This window comes from Condylura cristata, unplaced genomic scaffold (assembly GCF_000260355.1).
Source record: "Condylura cristata isolate star-nosed mole 26May11 unplaced genomic scaffold, ConCri1.0 scaffold00003, whole genome shotgun sequence".
NCBI classification, from domain to species: Eukaryota; Metazoa; Chordata; class Mammalia; order Eulipotyphla; family Talpidae; genus Condylura; species Condylura cristata.
In genome coordinates this window covers 8160372-8183262 of record NW_004567104.1, presented here as the reverse complement: position 1 = coordinate 8183262, position 22891 = coordinate 8160372, and the positions used below count along the sequence as shown (strand labels likewise).

The 22891-nt window shown below is 39.2% G+C and overlaps 1 protein-coding gene across 1 annotated transcript; it reads right to left on the bottom strand.

The window, feature by feature from the left end:
- Positions 1-852: 852 nt before the first annotated feature.
- Positions 853-21455, bottom strand: SAMD7 (sterile alpha motif domain containing 7). Its single transcript, XM_004674947.1, has 7 exons — positions 21370-21455; positions 20018-20142; positions 14087-14165; positions 12159-12784; positions 11121-11242; positions 5366-5476; positions 853-1047 (listed from the first exon to the last, which is right to left on the bottom strand). The coding sequence occupies exons 1-7, from the start codon at positions 21453-21455 to the stop codon at positions 853-855; spliced, it is 1344 nt and encodes a 447-aa protein (XP_004675004.1).
- Between the last annotated feature and the right edge of the window lie 1436 nt (positions 21456-22891).

Sequence of the window (22891 nt, the reverse complement as noted above, 5' to 3'; positions counted from 1 at the left end):
ACAAAAGGATACATAGTAAGAAGTCTCCCTCACACCCAGAACACCAGTGCCCTCCTTAAGCAAACATAACAGTTTCTTGCTTATCCTTTCAGAGGCTTTCTGTGGAACGTGAAGTTGAAGGAATAGGACTCTGTGGGTGCCAGAAGAAAGCCACTGTAATCTTCTCTCTGCCACCTTGCCAATTCAAACCTGCTTTGCAAAGATAATTCTTTCGCAGCCCTTGGGTGAAATCCAAGGTGGGCACTATGGCTTTTTATGGTCTCTCAGATAATGAGTCCCACAGTTATTTTTAGTCACAACTGCTTCATGTCTGAAATAAAATGCCAAGTAATAAATTCTGAACTTTCAAGTTAAAGCTCTGCTCTTCCCTAGCTTGGGCCTCCTTCAGGCTGGAAGCCCACAATGCAAAATGTGGAGGCATGTGTCAAATCCCTAGCTCTCCATTTTGTACTTCTCTGCTTTCTTTCCTGCCTTCTTCTGATACCACTGGGTTGGTTGTCTTTGTCATTTTCTGGATTGTAGGGTAGGTGGTGGGTAGGAAATAACTGAAGAAAGGTAAGGTGATTCTTTGTCCAGTATTTGCTTTTGGCTTCTTCAAGAAGGCCGATCTTTGTGGAAACATTTCACTGTAACTTTCTTGATGTCTGAAAATTTGCTTCATTTAGCATTTGCTTCCAAGGACATGCCTCTATCCTATTTTGTGTTTAGAAGCTCTCAAACAAGACCTCCTCTAAGACAGCTCTTAGGAGACTTGGCTTTCTCTGTCTCTCAACTTCTATGCAAACTCTATATACCCTTCAGAAAATCCTAGACAACTTGAAAAACTAACAGCGTTTTTGCTCCTTGAAACTTTTAATTTCTCATACTATCTTGCTCAGTTCCTTTAGGAGCCATTATATCCTGGGAACAAGGCATGTCCAGTGTATCACCCCAGGAATTAAAATCCATAAGAGGGGCTGTATTTGTTGGTTGACCAAAAGCTTCTTTTGTATGGGAGGGATGTGAAAGATTTTTCTTGTAGAACATACTTTGCACATGCTGAGATACCTTTAAAGACAAAAATAATGCAGCCAGTAAGACTATGACTTCCTTCAGTAACTCAGTGTACTCTGCTTAGCCACAGACGACAGGGAAGCTGAGGTAATTTTTGGGACTGAGCATTGGTACAGTTATGATGGACATAATATAGTGAGGGGGAAGAGAGATTTTCTCCTACCCCTCTTGTTTACTTGACTGGTCTAATTGCACAAGGCAGGTGACTAGGAGAAAAAGATCAATTTAACCAATTTGTATGGAGGGCGTCTTCGTGAATAGGGGACTATTGAAATGACCGATGCAAGAGGCATAGACCTTCTAGACTAAGAAGCAATACATTTGTGAAAAACAGATGAGATTAAAAAAAAAATTGAGTTTGGATACTAATTCAGTGAGGAGCGAAGCAAAACTTGTAAGTCAGTCCTTGCCTTCATCTGGGCAATCTCCTTGGGCAACCTCTTCACATGGGAAAGATTTCCCATGTGCGTGTATCAATCTACTATCAACTGTTTCTCAAGTAACTTTCATTTAAAATATTAATATGTCACATTTCACACTTTGGGGTGGCCTGCTCTGTGTCTTGACAGGACTTTTCTTTCTCACAGTAACATAGCATTTACTGCTCTAAACTGGTTATCAAGGTGGCAGTAATTTTCCAGTTTCTTTTCATGGTTCTGCTGTGGCTCATCTACATAGAAAATGATTTCACCTGAATTCACTCCACCATCTTCCTTTTCCAGTGATCCTGGGAACACAGAGATACCTTATTCCACCTCGACCAACACCCAGCTGCTCCTTCTCCAGGCTGGGATTCTTTAAACAACTTCAGCCCACAGATGCCTTCAGCGGGCTTAGTGTTGCTACATAAAAGGCGCTGCTCTGGACTAGCTGCCTCAGGCCTAACCTGCTGACTCCACCACCCACTAACACTCAATTGGACCCAGGAAATTCTTAGGCTGTTCATGTTAGCACAACCGATGTTGTTCTCCATTCTGACAGTATTTGAGTTCTCAAATTCCAGTCACTTTTCTTCTAACCATTTCTTTTTTTTTTTTCTTTTTAAAGATTTATTTATTGATGCTTACAGAACTGGAGTATAGGCCAGAGGTTCAGGGACAGTGAGAGGATTCACCAGAGACAGAATGGGATTGAGGAACAAGAAGATTAATGAAGTACAGTGCTGAGGGGAGTGGCAGGCAGGTTTGGAGAGGTCTGCTGTGCCATGTGGGTCACCTCCGGCTGGAGGATCTAACTCACAGCAGTGGCTGCCGCCAGCCTGCCGTGCTGCATCCTAACCCATGCGCCACCAGGGAGGGCCCACCATTTCTTTCTGTGCCCAAACCAGGCACACTTTCTAAGTTTCTGATCTGGAGATGGGTCTCCTTCCTCTTTGGTGGGGCTTGCCTGCTATGGGGAATTTTGCTCTTGATTCCCATTTTGGAGATCGAGACTTGGTTATTGTATTCCTTGATAAACACCTACATGCTTCCCTTTGGAGGTTTCCAGATGCTGGAAGCTTACAATTTGACTGCTTTAGTTGAACCCCTGGAAGTTCCTAACACTGAATGCCTAGCAGCAAGAGGGAGCCCTGTCCTGCTAATGCAGCAGATGGTCCTGGGCTCAGTTGGGCCTCATGAACTTACTTACACTTGCCCTATGGGAGCAGAAGAAATGACTTACAGTCTTGTGAAAATGATGTGTGTGTTTTTTTGGGGGGTGGTGGGGAGCGGATGGCAATGCTAACTGCAAGTGAGAAGATTGAGAATGACTTGGGATTGACCCCAAGGAAAAGAACAACTAAAAAAGAAAGAAAAAAAGAAAAAGTGATAAATCATATCCAAAGAAAATCTAATTTGAGAGAAAATGTGTAGTATTGTAAGTATGCCAAGAGATACAATATCTCCACTAAAGAAACAGTCCATTTGAAAGTGAATACCATATTGTGCCAGTGTTAATTTCTTAGTTTTGACAAATGTGCTACATTATGTAAGATGTTAACATTAGTAAAAGCTGGGTGAACTCTTGTTTGCAAGTTTTCTGCATCTAAAATTATTCCAAAATGAGAAGTTGGGAAAAAGAATACCAATGAAAACATTAAAGTAACTGCATTATAATTAAAGAACTGCTTTACCCTATAAATTTTAGGCAAAGAAAAAAGGTTTTCCTACCATGAGGTGTTGCCTAATATCAAAAAGACCAGAAATAACAAGTATTGGACAGGGTGTGGAGAAAAAGGAACTCTTATGCACTCTTGGTGGGAATGTAAACTCAGCAGTCTCTATGGAAAACAATATAAAGGTTTCTTAAAATATTAAAGATGTATTATTTGATCTAGCAACTCCACTCTTTTATCCAAAGAGTACAAAATCCCACTAACTTGAAAAGATATATGCATTTCTATTTCTCTTCAGCACTATTTATAATAGCTGAGCTACAGAAACAACCTAAGTTCCCAGTGGCTGGCTGGATAAAGATGGGGTGTATATACACAGTGGAACACTACTCAGCCATGAAAAAATAGCTTCTTGCCATTTGTGGAGGGTATTATGCAAAAAAAAAAGTCAGAAAAGGCAGCTACCAGATACTTTTGTTCATATGTGGAATATAAAGAAACAAAGCAAAGGAAAAAACAAAACTAAACCACAATAAGTCCTTAGGAACTGGCTGCTACTGAGGTTGGGGGGTGAGGGTGGAGGAGAGTAGCAGGAAAGGGTGGGTGTGGCCTAAAGGACTGGGGGGAGGAAAATGGGCCCTTTGGTGTGGGCATGGAATGCTAACATACATCTGAAGAGGTATGAACATATACAGTGCTGTAACCAACAAATACCTCAATAAAAAAGAGGGTTTGAAGTATATTCTGACATCTCAGCTCCTGATCCAAGCATGTGTTATAACCAGGTGCTGTTCTGTATGAATTTTGGGAAGAATTAGTTGTGGTCTCTTGGTTTCACTTTTGGGAGACTCATTGAACAAAAAAAAATTTGACCTATTATGGACCTTGCATATTCTAAGGCTACATCACCCATCAACAAAACAATGATTTCTCTTCTGTAATGGGAGCAGAAGGAACTCCACAATGAGTAGAACAAATAAGTTAATCATACCATATGACTGGGGGTGATTTGAAGGAAAAGAAGAACCATAAAGGGTGCAGTAGTAGTATGCATGGGAACTAGGACATGTGCACTGTTAAATAGGGTGATGAGGACAGTAACTGAGAAAGCTGAAGGAGAAGGGAGAGAAATATGAGGAAATGAGGGGGGATGCATCTATGGAGCAGGATGGCTCTAAGGTGGAATATGCCCAGATGTTAGGGCAACATCCAGGGGTGCGTGGGCAAAGGCCGTAGTGGATGGGAGAGACGTAGAAGCTGGAGTCAGCAGGGTAAGGGAAGTGGTGGTGGTGGGGGTGAGTACCAATGAACAGGATGTCGACTTTTACTCTGAAGGAAAAAGGGAACTGTTGCAGACCCGAGTCTTATGTATTAGAAGGATCATTTTTTGTGAACAGGCTCTGGCTGGCAGAGGCAGAGTAGGAAGAATGCTTGGAAGGCTATTGCAGCAATCCATAGAGATATGATGGTGTCTTAGTCCAGAGGGAAGCATTTGAGGTCATAAGAAGGGGTACACTGGAGACAGGTACCCCCTACTCCAGCATTCTACTGTTACATTTTTAGGAAGTTTGTGAGTCAGTTGTTAAACGTGTCACTATTAAAAATTAAATTATGTAAATTTACCATGAAATAACTTATGTGGCAAACTAAGTTTATACATATTAACAACACCACTTCTCAGTTATTCTCACCTATCATTGCATTATCATTATCTCTGCTTTTGAGTTTATTTTTGTCTAGGCTATCCATATAGTGAAGGTACTCTGAAATGGGGTGCTGCAGCTCTTCCCAGTTTTGTATTCAGTGATGTTAAACTAGTTGATATCACATTTACAGGTATCAGTCATGGTGGAGTATTTACACTAAGGCAATTGACAGGCGCTAAAGACCAGGGACCACTTTGACTTTAACGAAGCTGGTTGTTAACAGCACACCACTGCTCTGGGCCTTCCCAACTATCCTGGCAGTGTGTGTGCTCCTCCATCTAGGGTTCCCAGGTCCCCCCGCAACCCCCACGCCCTCACTCATAGAGAGGAAAAATTTAATAAAGAGGTCAGGGTTCCCAGGTCTCTCCACTTCGCCCATGCCCCCACCCATAGGGAGGAAAAATTTAATAAAGAGGTCAGATAGGAACCAGCCATATTACAACAGAAAAGTAATACATTTCTCTTAAACTTCTGTCATTAGCACACATTTGGTCGTGTTAAATTTCCATACCTGTGATTGAATCTTTAGCGCAGGCCCTAGCTTTAAACCCATGGTGCTTCGCAGGTGTTCCTCTGTGAGTAATGGCAACGTTTCTCCATCAATTGCATGATCTTTAAATACCTTATTAAACACAAAACGTGTTAACTTTGTGTTTAAATAAAAGACCTTATTTTGTTGTTGCTTTTTTATATGGCTATTCTCATTTTGGAGGAAGCATTAATACAGGGTGACAAAAATTTTGTTCCACATCTTATTTTCAGTCACTATCTTCTGTGCTCCAGTAGCACATTGTTCTCTTAAGTAATCCTTGGATAAATACTGTGATTCCATTTATTGAACTCAATTCTGACCCCAAATAATTATGTCTTATTTACTATGTACCATCACGCTGGACAAATCAATGAGTGGCAAACAGTGTGTATCAAACGATGCCAGGAAAGACCTTTAGAGACAAATTTCATTTCTTACATGGCCTTCGGCCCACTGCCTTAGATGAATGGGAAAGGGAGAGAGGGAAATGCAGGTGAGCACTGTCTTGCTGGACCTTTCCAGCTGGGCCTACTTGTTTAGCTTGTGTTACGCTTGTGACCAGGCCTTCCTTTCTTCCAAAAACTAAAGAGGCTTCTGGTAAACAAAGCTTCCAGGCAGTAAATAGATGATAGAAAAAAAACAGGCAGAATGGTAGTGGCCTAATTTCAACTTTGAGCGACTAGCAATCCTTCTATCTTTATTGATGAGCTTTGGCTTTCTATTTCAAGCTTTCTCTAAAGTTTTTTCTCAAACTTTATATCTGACAGAATCTACTTTCCTTTTCAGCAGATCCTAGAGAGTTATAATTAAAAGAAAGAAAGAAAGAAATCAATTGATAAAATCTACCTCTGATTCCGGTGAATAGACTTGAAAACTGGCATTTTCTCCTTGCCCTGATACAGAGGAACAGGAAAATCTCACTGCTTTAAAGACAACCTGTCTGTCTACCATGCCGATGGTTCTCACTGTCCCACCTCAAGGTCTCACTCAATAAAATAACACTCCCTCTGGTCTTTAGTTTTCTTCTCTTCGGTTGGTTATTTCACATTGGCAATTAGGAAAGTCTCTGCCATCTTGAAATATGTAATAATAAAAATACACAAATTCTTCCTTAGTCTGTCTCCAGATACTACTCCTTGTTTCTCATTCCTTTTGTGGCCAATTTCTCGAGTATTCTAATGCTCCCCGTTTCCATATTTTTATTTCTTAGTCATTGCTCGTTCTCATGAAGTCTGACTTCTGGTCTCTGAGGTATATGAAACCTGTTCTCTTCTGGTCCTATTGAGTGACTGTCATTATCAAGTGTGGATTTTTTTCAGTCCTCACATTTCTTTTGCTCCTGGCTTACCTTTGACATGCTGGCTACTCCTTCATGATAATCCATGAATGCCTTGGCTTCAGGAGGCATTTCCCTCTTGGGGTACCCTCTGCCAGCTCCTTCACAGTCATCTTGTGGCCACTGCTTCTTGGTCCATCCTTATGTGTTAGTGTCCCTTAGGTTTCTGACCTCTTTATTCTTTCTGGCTCATCTCAGTCTCTTGATTTGATTTCAGTGACTGTCTCTATATGCCGAAATCTCCCTAATGTATATTTTTTAACCCAGCAGCTGAGTTCTGCCCATTCTGTCTCTCAGATAACATTCTTATCTGCCCACCCCACTGTACTTACCCTGGGCCAAACTTCATTATTGTTCGTCTGAGGAGGCTTCTCCTCAAGTGTTGCTCACTTCAACCTATTTTTATAAAATCAACCTGACTAACCTTTGTGAGATATAGTGAATCATGCCTCTCCTGTTGAAAACTTCCACTGCTTCCCTGATGAAGTCACAATCCTTCCCCAAGACTTCAAGCGCCTTTGATCAGGCCTCTTTTCCCTCTCTTGTCCTGGCTCTTCATCCTCATCTCTTGTACCTGGGCCTAGAACTCTGTGCCACTAGAAAACACTTGCATCCCAATCAGAAGTGAATTACATACTTTTGGTTCTAGCCTGGAAACCCTTCCATTGCATCCTTCTTCCCTCACATCCCCCAAGCTAGTAAACTCCTCAGTGTCAGCCAGATTTCATTTCTGATGCCTCCTCATCAGGAAGTTCTGAAGCCCTATGTGTACCCATCATGCCCAAATCTGCTCTCACATAGCACACTCATGTTGATGTGGAATCACTTACTGTCTGCTCTTCTGGAAACTGCCCCTCCCCAGAAAAAGAGGCATATTTGTCTTTTTCCACTAAGTGCTCCACACCTCAGATGGCACGCCTCAGAACCCGCTGTAAAACAGAATCTTTGTAGGGAGCCTTCTGTATTTTGTGATCTGTGACAGCTTAGTTATTTAAAAGTTATTAAGTGTTTCTTTTCCTATCTTCATTAAACAAATAATAGAATAGCTAAACTATGAATTATCTAAATTTGTGCCAAAGCAAAAATGCTGATAGCTTGGGTTAATCTTGTAACTTTATCTTGGGGAAATTTCTGACCTCTGTTAAGATGCTTAATTATCAAGAACAAATTAAGGATCACTTTTGAGAACTCCTATGGGCCAAGTTGCTCTTGTTCATAAACCAGATGATGTAATAGCTTCAATATAAAGCAATTATAATGGAAATAGCCGGATTTGGAGTTACATATATATTTTCAAGCACTTACAAGCCATCTTGATACTCAGTTTTACTCAGATGCAAAATAAGGTTAATAACTATCTTGCAGAAATACGACAGAGTGAATTTAAAAGATAATTTAAGTGCCATTCTTAGCATGGTACCTGCCAGACAGTCAGTGTCCAACAAGAAGTAGCCATTATTATTATGATCTTTTATAAATGAGGGAGCTGAGAGAAAACAGGTTAAGTGAGTTGCCTAAGAAGCATTAGCTTGCTAATTAGGGAACTTGCAAAATAACATACATTCATGAATCTAAATCAAGAATTTTTGTGTTTAATTCTTCTGCTATTCAGATAACTGGAAACTGATGAAAATCATTAAGTATATTGAAGGTAGAGTTTTTACCTCACTCCTCTCTCCTTCACAGGGTTCCAGTGAGCAATAAAGAAAGAGAAACCACCAGGATACATTTTCAGAGGTGGGTTGGCAGCCAGGAGAAATGAGGGGGCTACCTTTCCACCATGCTGGGTGGGCCTGGGCTCGAGGCCCTGAGGACAGTGACAGAGCACACTTCCCGTCATCAGGAGCCACCCCCCCTCCCATTCTCTCAAGAGTAGTTTGGGCCAAGTATATGATACAAGTGTGCACATATTTTTAGTAATTCAGTTACTTTTGGAGAGGGATTATTTTATCTGCTGAATTTACTAAACTAGACATTTACTTAGAACAAACAAAGTATTGTTGCCAAGTCTCCTGGATGTCCCTAAACTGCTGAGCCATGAACTCTCTCCACGGAAAACTTAATTTGCATTAGGATTTGGGATTTAGCTGCAGTTATTTTTTTCTAAATTTCTTTTTCTACCTGCAGGAGGCAGGTGGAGGAGATTTGCTGAGTAGACACCAAAGGTGGGAAGAAGTTGGTACGGGGTTGGGGAGGCAGTAATGGCAACTTCAACTTGTCCCAGCTGTGAGTAAGATCCAAGAGAGTGTTATAGACAAAGGTCCTTGTGAGAGCTGTACGCAGGGTCGCTTCAGAGCTTGTACTAGAACACGCCCACCCTGGGCGGGGAGCTCTGTACAGAACACTGAGCAGGTGGCTGTGCCGGCAGAGCTGTGTGCTCTGTCCCTGAAGTCACAGGCAGTCACCGGAGGGAAAAACTTCATGAAGAAACAAGAGCAGTACTTGATCCTGACCACATCTGGGAAATATCCGGAAATAGTTGTGCCACCTCTTGGGGTGGGGAAGGGAGTACCCACAGCCTGCTGGTAACAGATAATGAGTCAGCGAAGTTTGGAGGAGTTCTCCAAACTTAAAGTGACTTCAATGTACCCGCAAGGGGGACATTCGGTATTATAAAGTATGAAGTGCATGTAGCATTATTCATCCCAAGAGTGTTATTATAAGCTGAAGTTTTTTTGACTGTGGTTCACTCACTGACTGAATAAGATAAAGAGATTTCAAACAGATTCAATCCCCTAGCATCCAGCAATCACCTGCCCCTTATATGTGGGGTTCCTTGTTTCTGACTGTTAACTGAACTTGGTAACTTTGTTAGATCAGTGGTTGATGTGGCATTTGATAAGTGACATAGGTAAATTTAAAAAGTGACTTACCGGCCCTCCCTGGTGGCGCAGCGGGTTAAAGCACAACACTGAGAATCTAAAGCCAATTCCCCATGAGTTCGATTCCCGCCTGCCCCGGAGGTGACCACATGGCGAGGCAGACCTCTCCTGACCCGCCCGCTGCTCCCCTCAGCAGTGTACTTCCTCGATCTGCCTGTTCTGCTCCCCACTCTGTCTCTGATGAAGTCTCTCGCCGCCCCTGCACCTCTGGCCTGTACCCCAGTCTGTATGCATAAATAAATAAATAAATAAAAAAAAAAGTGACTTACCGATGGTTAAAGACAAATAATAAAAGTTATGTGCATTAAGGAGGAGAGAATAGGACAAAAATTTTATCAGGAATGCAAAAAGACCAAATGGGTGATTTGAATAAAATTTGCCTCTTAAGTAAATTGAGGTCCTGCTTTTACCAGAAGCCTCTGACATATGAGGAAATTAACATTTATTGTTACTGATAAGGTGCCAGAGACTGCTTAATGATTTGATAATCCTTTGAGAATGATTTATAACATTATGTTCCATTTTACAGATAAAAAAAACTGATGTGTTGAGAAGATGCAACTCATCCTAGGTCACCATTCAGAAAGCAGTAAAGCCAGGATTTGAAATTGTCCTTTTACTTTTTAATTTATTTTTGCATTGAAGAACTGAGTGTGGGCCAGAGAGGCAGGGGTGAGAGGAGTTCCCAGAGACAGAGTGAGGAGCAGAACAGGTATCTCTACTGAAATACACAGCTGAGGAGAGCAGCAGGCGAGACAGAAGAGGCCTGCTGCACCATCCGGGTCACATCCTTGGCCGGGTATTAAACTCAGGCTGTCGCAGTGATAGCACTGAGATTAACCCCTGGGCCATCAGGAAGGTCCTGAACTTATTCTTTCTGAATTTATAAGTCATACCCTTAATTCCTACTCTATATTCTGTTTGGTAAATTCCATAAATAGAACAAAAATATAAATAAATGGGAAAATAACAGAATTACATTGAAAGAAAATATTATTACAAAACTGAGATCTGAAAAGAATTATCTTTAACATCAGTTAATCATGATGTAGTTAAATGATAATGTCCTTTCCTTGTTTTCTCCCATTTAATATATAAACCAAAGATAATAATTCCATTATCTAGTAGGCACATTGTTGCTTGAAATTTTGTTATCCTATTATGTCTGACAGAGAAGTACATGCCTTAAAAGTTTTGGATATAGAGGTATAGGACAGTTGACATTTCTTACTCTTTTTGGGTGTTTGGCCTCTGAACCTCTTAATTTTGGGAGAATCCCCAAGTCTCAGGAGTCTTGGTGAAACAGAATTTAAAGCCAAATGCAGGCTTTCCCAGACTCCCGGCTAGTGTGTGGGCACAAGACCCAGGGTCCTGGTCAAGGGCAGCCATTGGCATAAAAAGTGGGGGTTTGTTAAGCATCCTCTCTGGGCACAAAGTACAAATTTAACAGAATTCATAATAAAGGAAATATATTTCAAATGTCATACTTATTATGAAAATACTTAATGTAAATCACCTGAGCATAATCTGAACAACCAGGTAGGCTACCGATGAAGTTGTACACATCATTCACAGTCCATTTCTGAATATCTTCATCCAAAGATAGAGTTCCCCTGATTGCAACCAGCGCATGTGTTCCTTTAAAATGGAAAGGAAATTATTTGTGGTATGAAATTTCCAGTAGAAAAGAGGGAAGCTGAGAGCACAGTTTTATGTATAGCTACATTAATTTCCTCATGCTCTGCTAGCATAGAATGATCTCTTTGTATGGTATTATATATGAACTCTTTAAAAGATATGAGGAGTTCCTTAGAGATGCTTTCTAAAAGCTTAGCTGTTTCCTTTCTTCCCCTAAAAGATCTTTACACAATTATATGTTAAGTTACAGGCCTGCTCCAGCATCTCTGAGTTCAATAAAAATGCCCTGGGGATTTTATTCTCCAGATTAACACTATTATTTGCCACAGTATTAATTATCTGCTGCCTTCTCTAGGTGAATTTAGCTACATCTTCATCATAGTAGTATAATACTTTATGAGGGAAATGATTGCTAGATTTCATGCCCACATCTTGTGTTTTGAAGTGTTTTAGGAAACTTTCAGTGTGTGTTTTGGAGAATAGTATTTTATAAGGCATCAGAACAGTATGGACACTGAAAGCTAATGCTTCTGTTATCTATTTTTTCCTCTACATTTAAATATATAGGAGATAGAATCCATAATGTAATCACAAAGCTCCTCAATTTTATGGTGAAACAGTTAACAGTAAGTTAAACAGAAAATTAGTTAAAATTTCTGGTAGCTTTCCCTTTCCTTCCTCATATTTACCTTTGCACTTGGCTGAAAATTCTCTAAATAGCAATGTATAAGTAGAGACAAGTTTCACAGATATGAATTACTGGAACTATTAACATAATGAAGCGATTTCATGAAGAAGGAGTTCTAAACAGAACTAAGAAAAAGAAAGACAAAAGGAAGTGCATTGGGCACAGGTCACTATGTAATTAAAGACTTGCCAATCTATGTTTCAATAAGACTAACCCCTGGTTACCCACCTGGCAGAGATGGTGGAGGAACTGGAGGGTAAACCCCATTCTTCTCACCACAGGTTGCAAAGTCCTGCTCCGATTCCTTCTCTTTTCCACTGTCCCAGTCCTCTTTCTCCAGGAGAGCACCATGAGTTCCCCAGGGTTTTCTGTAGGTGGGTTCGAGCTCTCCATAAGTGTTGGCAAGGGCTGTAGCTGACATCTCATGGGTCTCATTTGACTTGCTGTTGAGAGCTTCAGTTTCTGGGTCTTTTGCATACTCAATCTCTTCACAAGGCATTGCATGAGTCTGGTCTAGGACTTTTTCTTCTATTTGATTTTTGCAACTCTCAGTATCACTGTCTAGAACTTTCTGATTTCCAGTACCTCTCCTGAGACGCCGACATTTCTGCCTCCAGCTCTCTACAAAATTTGAACCTGTTGCCACTACCGCGGGGTTTCCTGGAAGGTTTCTCAAGGTGCTTCTGTGAAAATGGATATCACTTGCAGGGAGTGTGGTCCTGCCATGGTACGGGGCTGAGACAGCTGAGGTCTCAGAGCCATAGAGGAACGGAGGCACTGTGCCGGCTAGTCCCGTGGGGTTAACTTTTTCTATTTTCCGTTGCTGGTAAATGGCATGCATTTCCATTTCCATCCTAAAAACAAAACAATGCTTTTCCAAAACCCAAGAAAAACCATTGGAAATGTAATTTTAGTGACCGTTCCTATCCCTAAGCACCTCTGCCTTTCCTGTGAGGCCTCACACTACTTATCTGGAGTTTACTGGGTGGAAACACGTACCTTGCACAAAGCCTCTGGGTAGGAGAGTTTGGGATATGTTCGAAGGCGAAGGGATTGGCTGGTTCTCACAATGGAGGGCCAAAGCCAGTCTTTAGAACACACTTCGAACAGATCAGGCAAATTTAGCAAGCAAGGGATGATGCTGCACAGGGTAGCTTCTTTGCAGAGGTTAATTCTCATATAAAACAAAACAAAAACCTAAACTTCTGTGAGTATGTTTTAAAGACCTGTAGTACAATCTTAATGGGACTCAAGAAAGGAAGTAAGTCCACGCAACTCTTGACTGTTAGGAATCAATACGAGTGGCAAGAAAGGAGGGAGGAGGATGCTTTCGTGTTTTGCTGACTTTGCTTGTTGGTCATCACCTGGAATCACTAGAATTCAGTGATGAGAAAATTTACTGTGAATCCCTTTCTCACCTCCACCATAACTTACTCTTTAGTGCTGTGCTTTTCTTTCTCCTGGCTCCTGAAGAGCCTCTGATGTGCTGACATGGGGCTGATGGCAAATTCAACTCCTACATTTGGGCAGGATCAAAGTAATTATAGACCAATATGCCAACGTGAATTTCAAAGGATTCACAAGTAGGCATTTTAATTATGAGGCAATTTACTATGATCTTTAGATTTTGTTTCACAAATCTTGCTTTTATTCTTACCTAGCCTATATATATGCTTGTGTTTGTAATATATGTTTATATTTTTTCACCTAAAAATAAAGTCAGTGTGTATATATATATACACACACACACAAATGTAACAATATATAGAAATATAACAAATGAATAAGCATATGTAAAAAAGTGTTATATCTATGCCCCTCTATCTAAAGCAAATGATAAGCAAACAGGAAGTAGAAATTAAATAAAACAATATTGTTATGGCCCTCAATGGGTTAAAGTGCAGCACTGCAAAGCTAAGCCAAGCTGTGGCTGCTTCAGTGTGAGCTCGATTCCTGCCTCTGGTAGTGATCCACATGGCGTAGCAGACCTCTCCTGACCTGCCCGCTGCTCCCCTCAGCAGTGTACTCTGCCGATCTGCCTGTTCTTCTCCCCACTCTGTTTCTGGTGAATCCTCTCACTGCACATGCACCTCTGGCCTGTACCCCATTTCTGTATGCATAAATAAATAAAATCTTTTAGAAAATTGTTATATTACCTGGCAGTGTGCTGTCTTTGAATCATCTCATTTCTTCTAGCCATTGCCTTTAGAGATTCAGGTGGTAAAATACCCCAGCCTAAAAAAACAAAACAAACAGAAAAACCACCATCCCACACAACAAAAATGTCAACAGCATTCATTTGAAAATAATAAAACAGAACATAATGATTTAAAGCAGTATCTGCAGAAGACTGCAGTGGCACACAATGCTGGAAACAGTGCCAGATCAGAGCTCTTCAGCATTTTAGAGTCCTTGTGTAATAGCATGATAAAAGATTTTTTTCCTTTAAGTTTAGGTCTCATGATTGTCCATGTTTTCCTATCACATTTCAAAAGGAAAAAAGATGTAATGAATTGTGGACCACTTGATCTCTTTCTTTTGAAGTATAAATTGAGTTTTTATTTTACTTTATTTTTTGGTACAAGAGGACCTCACAAAAATAAAGTAACTTAATGTTTTTTGGAATCCTTAAAATCCCTGAAATTCCTGGAAATATATGCAATGATTTAAGTGGAGAAATAGAAAGTTCTCTGTGGACTTTTTGGTGTATCTGAGGAAAATACTTTTTATAATGAATTCAGTGGACTTGGGCAACAACTAAATTCTTGTGTCAAGCTTCTAAAGTTTCTTGAAATGTTTAAAGTGTCGCCAGAATTCAGTGTTCTACTCTGGCCTGGTACTGTCATGCTATATTAACTTCTTTCTTCGGGTTCTTGATGTACTTAGAGTCTACACTGGTGCTTTGTGGTGAAAGAACTGTTTTTTTTCTCTTTAAATTTTCAACCTGTCATGGACCACCAATACTTAAAAAACAAAAAGCAAAAACAAACAAACAAAAACAACTAAAGGGACTCAATTATAATGGCAAAGAAAACAAAAACAAAAAACAAATGGGGCCTTCTCTGGTGGTACAGCAGGTTAAAGTACAGCACTAAGAAGCTAAAGCCACTTCAGCATGAATTCAGTCCCCACCCTGGAGGCCATCCAGATGGCTCATCAGACCTCTCCTGACTTGCTCTGCTGTTTTCCTCAGCAGTGTACTTCGTCAGTTGCCCTGTTCTGCTTCCCACTCTGTCTCTGGTGAATCCTCTTACTGCCCCTGTACCTCTGGCCTGTACCCCAGTTCTGTATGCATAAGTAAAGAAATAAATAAATCTTTAAAAACAAAATATAACATTAAACTGAAAGATTTTTGCTCAGTGAAAGAAATTACCATTAAAATGAATACATCCTACCAAATAGGAGAAAAATTTTTGCATGCCATACATCCAACAAAGGGCTGATATCCAAAATTTACAAAAAAAAAAAAACAAACAAACTCAAACAACTACTCACATACACATACCAAATTGCCCAAACAAAGATGAGTGAAGAGCTAAAAGTCACTGCTCCAAAGAAGACATAGGCCCGTGAAAATTTATTCATTTTCATTTATCATCAGAGAAATGCAAATCAAAGCCACAATGAGATACCATCTCATACCTGTGAAATAGCTCACATCAAAAGGACCCAAATCAACAAGTGTTGGCAAGGGGGTGGGAAAAAATAATACCTTCTTATACTGTAGGTGGGAATGTAGCTTGGTCTGGCCCTTATGAAAGACAGTATGGAAGTTTCTCAAAAGACTTAACTACATCTGACATATCACTCAGTAACATCACTCCAACATGTCTATCCAAGAAAACAAAAATTCACTTATTTGAAAGGAAATATGCACTCCTATGCATTGCAGCACTACCTACAATAGCCAAACTATTATAAATGGAAACTACTTAGGTGACCCAAAATACATGAGTAGAGCAGGATGATGTGCTATGTGTATACACTGGAAAACTACTCAATGCTTTGAAAAGATATGACAAAATGGATGGAACTGGATATGACTTAAGCAAAGTAAGTCAGAAGGAAAAAGACAAATACTGCATGGTTTGACTTACATGGGGAACACAAAGAAACAGAACAAAGGATCAGATAAAACCACATTAATAAGAAGCCCTAGAAATCTGATGGTTGAATTGAGGCTACCTAAGGGGGTGGAGTATGGTGGTGAGTTATGGGTGTTGTGGTAGTGGGTGTGGTGCAATAACAATATTTGAAGAATTAGATACTATAGTTCAAAAATGCAAACAATGTTATAAACCAATATTACCTCAATAATAAAGGAGGCAATAAAAAAAATGGACAGACACATTAAAGAGACACTTCTCCAAACAAGACATACAGGTGGCCAACATGAAAAATGCTCATCATCACTTATCTTCAGGAAATGCAAATCAAAACCACAATGAACTACCATCTCACACCTATATGATTGGTCCATATTAAAAAGACCAGAAATAATAGTTGTTGATAAGGGTGTGGATGTGGAGAAAAAGTCATCTTATACACTATTGTGGGAATGTAGACTTTTCTAGCCCTGATAGAAAACAGTTTGGAGGTCTCTTGAAATATTGAAAATAGATCTACAATATGATCCATCAATCCCACATCTGTGTATCTACCAAAGAATACAAAAACACTAATTTGAAGGAATATATGCATCCTATTGTTATTATAGCACTATTAATAATAGCCAAGTTATGGGAACAACCTACCTGCTGAAGGATAGGTGAGTGGATTAAGCAGATGTGTCTATATACACAATGGAATATTATGTAACAATGAAAAGTATGGTTTTTTGAATACTATGTAACAATAAAAAAGATTGCCATTTGTGACCATCTGGATGGCCTGGAAGGAGTTATACTCAGTGCAATAAATCAAAGAATAGGACAAATACAAATATTTGAATGTGGGATATAAAGAAAGAAAACAAAGGAACTGACAAAACTAACCAAAACAAACCCTAGAAATGTGAATGTGGAATTGAAGCTACTTGAAGGGTGGGTGAGAAGTGGGGAGCAGAGGAGGTGCAATCAACAGTGGCAGAGGATTATAGATGCTTTGATGATGGGCATGGGGTAGTGATGTATATCTGAAGAGCTGTAAACTTATACCCCTAAATCATACAGTGCTGCAAACCTATGTTATATCAATATAAAATAATACAGTTTAAAATATATGAGTGTAAATTTTTATGAAATAAAACTTCAAATCTATGAAAAAGTATGCTTTTTTTTTAAAGAGAACTGACATGAAAGCAAGGAGAAATTCAAGCACAACTTTCAAAGGATTAACAGACAACAGACATAAGATTAACAGACATAAATTACCCGGTTGAACTGCTTTACAAGTTTCTCTATACATTTCTTTGTACAAATGCACAGAACACAGATCTACAGAAAATAAAATTGTAGATGCAAAAGTACACCTAGTTTTGTTCAATGGTAGTTTTATTGTATAAATCTGTTCTTCCTAACAAGAAGGTAGCATCATAGAACAGTTGTACTTGCTTTGTATGAACATAGTAGAGTTCATTAAACTATAAATAACATATCTTGAAATAAACTACACTGTATCTTATGTTATGATATCTTTTTACTTGTAAAACTCAGAGGTTAGATCAGATGACCTCTAAAAATCCTAACTCTAAAGTTCCATATTTTTACAATTCAATAGCTTCAAGATAGTCTTCTTTAGACAGCTGGCATATATGAAACTAGCAACCCATGACATTCTGCCCAAGGAGAGAGAACTAGTCTATAATATATTGTGGAAACCACAATTCAAATTACCTTGATTTTAGGCCCCACTGAAATCTAGGATCACTAATCTAGGATCACTTTTTCTTTTCCAAATAGTTGACATCAAAATTTATACTAGCTTGGGTGAAATAGTCCACTCCCTAAGCAACATTTTAATTTTTGAAATAGATCCCTTTCTTCGCTCCTATTTTCCCAACTATGCAGCTCAGTGTCTATAGGACCGAGGTCCCATCTTACTCGTGCTTACTCATAGACATTAGCCAGTGGCAGGAAACATGACCTGTGTTACTGGGACAGATGCTCAACATGCCTGCATGTATCCAGATTTTGGCAGCTTCTTGATTCTTCATAAATAAGAGTGACTTTCTAATTCAGCAGAGCACTATTTCACTGCTCTATTTATCTGTTGCCTGTAACCATGGGATCTAGATTTATGGGGCTCTTGCTTCCAGCTGGGGTTTCCATCCAAGATCAGCTGTTGGGACTGTCATCTTTGGATCACTCCAGTGGGTGTGTCTGGTTTCAGATCTGGCCACTGACACTAGATGACTGGTCTCACTGTGGTGGATTTGTGAGGGAACATGCTCAAATACAGACAGGTCAGTGTCTTTGCTGGCCTGGCAACAGTCATAATTCTTTATGTGTCACATTTTTCACTCATATTGTTCTCTTTAAGAATTGTGAGAATTAGGCAGCAGGGTCAAACAGAAACTCTTGAGTATAATTTTGGGGCAATGGCTCAATCTTCAGTATCATGAAGAATTTTTCTCCTATCCTCTACCGAGCTCTCCTACATGTTCTCAACATCAGTTGAAATTGCTGATTGGGGCCTCCCTGGTGGTACAAGGGGTTGAGTCTCAGCACTACGAAACAACAGCCACTGCAACACTAGTTTGATCCCTGGCCAAAGAGCTGACCCACATGGCACAGTAAGGCCTCTCCTGTCTTTCCTGCTGCTCCCCTCAGCAGTGTATTTCAGTAGCTCCTCCTGTTCAGCTCCCCACTCTGTGTCTGGTGAATCCTCTCCCCCCCCAAACCTCTGGCCTACACCCCAGCTCTTGTATGCAAAAATAAATATGTTTTTACTTAAAAAAAGAAATTACTCTGGTCAAGATCAACAATGACCTCCACAAAGCTGAATCAAATAATATATTCTTAATCTCCATCTGTTTATCTATGAATAGCATACTTGACATTATTGTTCACTGTCTTTAAAGCATTTCTTTCTCTGGGTTCCAGACTACCATAGTCTCATGGATTTCCTCTTCACTGATACCTTCTTAAGTTTCTCCTTTACTATTCTTCTTCATCTTCGGAGCCCTATGGTATGTCTCAGGGTTGATTCTTTTAACTTCTATAACACATGCTCTATAAATGATCTCTTCTGGTCTCACATATGCTGGTGGCTTTCAAAATGATATCTCCAGGCTAACTCCAAGATCTCTCCTGACTTCCTGACATCTCCTTTGGCAATGCTTGTTGGGCATCTAAAATATGATGTGAGCAAAGCTGAGGTATGATATCTCTCTCCACAAGAGCACTGTTCCTCTCACAGTCTTCCTCAACTCAGTGAATGGCAACTCCACCTGTATGATTGTTTAGATCAAAATGTTTGATGTCACCTGTGTAGTCTCTCCTAATATCACATGGGTACACTGTGAGAAAAACTGTTTTGTTTTTACCTTCAGAATAATCATAAAATCTAACCTTTTCTTACTATACCTACTGTCACCACCCAGAGTGAATCCATCATAAATCTTTTGACCATTATAATAATTCAACAACTCCAGTGAATCCATCATAAATCTTTTGACTATTATAATAATTCAACAACTCCCACCAATTTATCCCCATCAAATTTCTCCAAACATAGAAAGCACAGTGAGCCTGATAAATGTAAGTCAGATCATATCACTCCTTTGCTCTAACACCTCAAATACTCTCCTTCTTCAGAATAAATCTTAACTATGCTCTACCAGGCCACATATCACTGCTGTAAGTATCTGTATCTCTGAGGCCTCATATCCTCATAATCTAAATATTCTTTGTGTGTGGTAATATTACAATTTTTTCAAATTATTTGTCAGTAAATTGATGATTGGAGGAGTTAAGCAACTTATTTTTGGTCACACAGTGGTGGAAACATGACACAAATCCAGGTAGCAACCGCAGAAATATAAGCATAATCAGCACACTGCTCAGCCTCCAAAATTTAGCAGTAAGTTTGATTGGCAGCTACTCAAGTCATGGTGACTCTGAGGGAGAGCCATCTATTTCTCATACCTGAGTAGACACGATGCGAAAGCATGTTTGGCATATTCACATTTGGTAGAACTGAGGATCCAAATTGGGAAGAAATACAAAATTGTCTTGAATCAGCTGGTGCTACAGAGGAGGACAATAAATCTCTAGGAGGGAAAAAATAAAATAGACAAAATGAGGATGAAGTTGAACAAAATTTCTATTACACAAACTTTTTATTATTTATGGCGTGTGAACTATATTTTCCTTATTAAATAACATTGGCTTACCACACTGAACATGATTTAGGGGAATAAGGTCACAGAATGTGATGCTGCCATGAGACTGCCATGAGAGATTCTATCATCTCTTCCCAAAAGGAAGCACTTCATTCTCACAGTCTCTATTAGTTTAAGTAGAAATATGTTAAGAAAGACTAAGAAGAACTGACCTAGATGACAATATGACAGGGAAAATGGAAAAGGAAAGTTTTAGGGTTGGAAAAAAATCAAAGTCAGATTACTCTAGTTTTCCATGACCAACATTCAGTTGTGACTACATCAGTCATTTCTCATTTAATGAGCCTACTCTGGCTTCAGTTTTACCATCTGGGATTGGTGTTTGACTGCTAGGGTAGATGTCACTTAGCTAAACTTTGGTGGTCTCTAGAAGTACAACATTTTTGTTCATACTCTGTGAGCAAGAATAAATATTATATTTTACTTTCTCAGCATCTCAAAATATTCTCAAGAAGGGAAGATGGAATATGCCAGAATGTACAACCAAAATACTGATAATCTTACTTTTACTGAAAAGAATTATTCTATGACAGGAATTCTATGGTAACCAATTGCTCTTGGTTGAATTGTATCTCCAAAGGCCTCAACAAAATCTGTATGTTGAAGTCCTGTCTCCAACATGACTATATTTGGTGATAGACCTTAAAGCTAGTAAAGTTAAATGAAATCATAAGGGAGACCCTCATTCATTTGGATTGGCACCCTTCTATGTGAAGGCAAAATACCAAGAACACACACAGGTAGAGAAAATGGCCATGGAAGGACCCATTCAGGTGGTGTTTGCAAACCAAGGAGAGAGGTTGCAAAACAAGTGTTTGATGTTAAAGCTACATAGTCTGTGGTATTTTGTTGAGAGCCCTAGTGGACTCTGTCAATATGTAGTATATCGGTGGCTGTCACATAGTGTTTGATAGCTATTTGCTGAGTGAGAAATGTGTTGAAGATGCAGCCAGAAGAGTATCTTAATATGAATGATTGCACCATAGTTGACTGAAATAGCAATAGATGAAACAAGACTGGGGTTTATATAATGCAAAACCTGAATGACTATCCATTTTTTTCCTCTGACTGGAATATTGTATTGAGCAGAAATACCTCTCCACAACTGGAGGTTCAAATGCTGATGGAACCAGAGGGATCTTCTGCTGCCCTGGAACTGTCAATAAAGGATTCACAGCCATCATTGGATTTATCATCATTATCTCTCGCCACTGATGAAGTTCTAAAAAGAACCAGGGAGCTATGTTAACAAAAAACTGTGCTTTTTAATGAATTATTTGAATTATCCTTGGCAATGAAAACCTTTTGTATTTTTTCAGTACACTGGATGACCAGTTACATCAAGCATTCAGTTACACAAAATCCCCTCTGTTGTGGGCACCCAGGTACAACTGTAGAACACAGTGTTGTACTGATATGTCCTTGGAAATTGTTGCAGAGTCCACAGGTAATTCCACACTGCAAGCCATAATAAGATTAAACCAGTCTTGCAAGATTCCAGAAATACCAACTTATTTTGATTTTTATATTTCCAGAGGTGCAAATGCATGTATCCTTCCATATGTTCAAACTTTGGAAAAATATTCCTATTTAGTTGAAAAGATTAAAACAGAAAAGAGGAAAAATATCATACGGGCTAAAAATATATCTAATTACAGTGGGTACAGGCTGACTGTACAAAACTGCATTTAATTAGAACAAGTGATCCATTATATCCAAATAAACATAAATACAAGAAATTACAAATTTATTTTCAGAAATTAAGGACCAGAAAAAGAGATTATTATGGGCATTTCATTATTAAAGGGATTATATTTTGTCTTACAGTATTTTGTTAATTATTAATATCCTTTGCATATTAATGTCTTTAAAAGTTTATATATTGACAAAGACTGATCAAACAGGTCATTTTAGCTTCTCCTTTATCCTGAACTGTCACTTAAATTTTTTTTTGAGATACTAACAATTATGCTTAAAAGAAAAGAAATTAGGAAATAAGTATTCTGATTTTCAAAGTCATGATCTTTGTTTCACCCTTCATTTTCTTGTGTGTATATTTAATAAAACTGCAAGATAATAAGCATCTGAAGAAGTGTAATCATTTATCTCTGTATTATATACAGTTATAAATGAATGCTACCTCAGTGGGACAAAAACAGTTATTACATACATATGATTCAAAACTAAACATTACAGTGGCATTTAAATAAATATTCTTCAATCATTTCTTTTCAGATTTAAATTTACTGATAAAGTTCAAGTCCAGTAGTTGGCTAACATTATGTATTTTTAAAAAACTCTTCATACTGATTTATTTTCATGGTATTTCTGTGAAGTCAGTATAATTTTCTCTCTGCTAGTGGCTTCATAGATTCTAGTGACCATGACAGTCAGGATTAGAATAAAAATGTCAGCCAGTGCCTGCCAGCCACTGTGAGAATGCCCATGATGATTTCGGCTGAGTATAGTTGGGTGAGCTGCAACTCTGGTGAGGACACTGCTCAAAGCCTTGAAATTCCTGCTCCTGCATGTGAGATTTGGGCGCAGCCATTATCTTACCCCAGGTTCCCTACACAACTGTGCTGTTGGACACAACTTGGCATTTCAGTTGAAATAT

Bases quoted from the DNA above. Each gene is read 5' to 3' on its own strand.
- SAMD7 (XM_004674947.1), bottom strand. From the start codon at position 21,455: ATGGCTGTGAATCCTTTATTGACAGTTCCAGGGCAGCAGAAGATCCCT. The intron at 14,166-20,017 runs GTATGAGAAATA...TTGTTTTTTTAG, and splicing joins TTCGCATCGTGTCTACTCAG to GCTGGGGTATTTTACCACCT. The intron at 1,048-5,365 runs GTATGGAAATTT...TTGTCTTTAAAG, and splicing joins CGCTAAAGATTCAATCACAG to GTATCTCAGCATGTGCAAAG.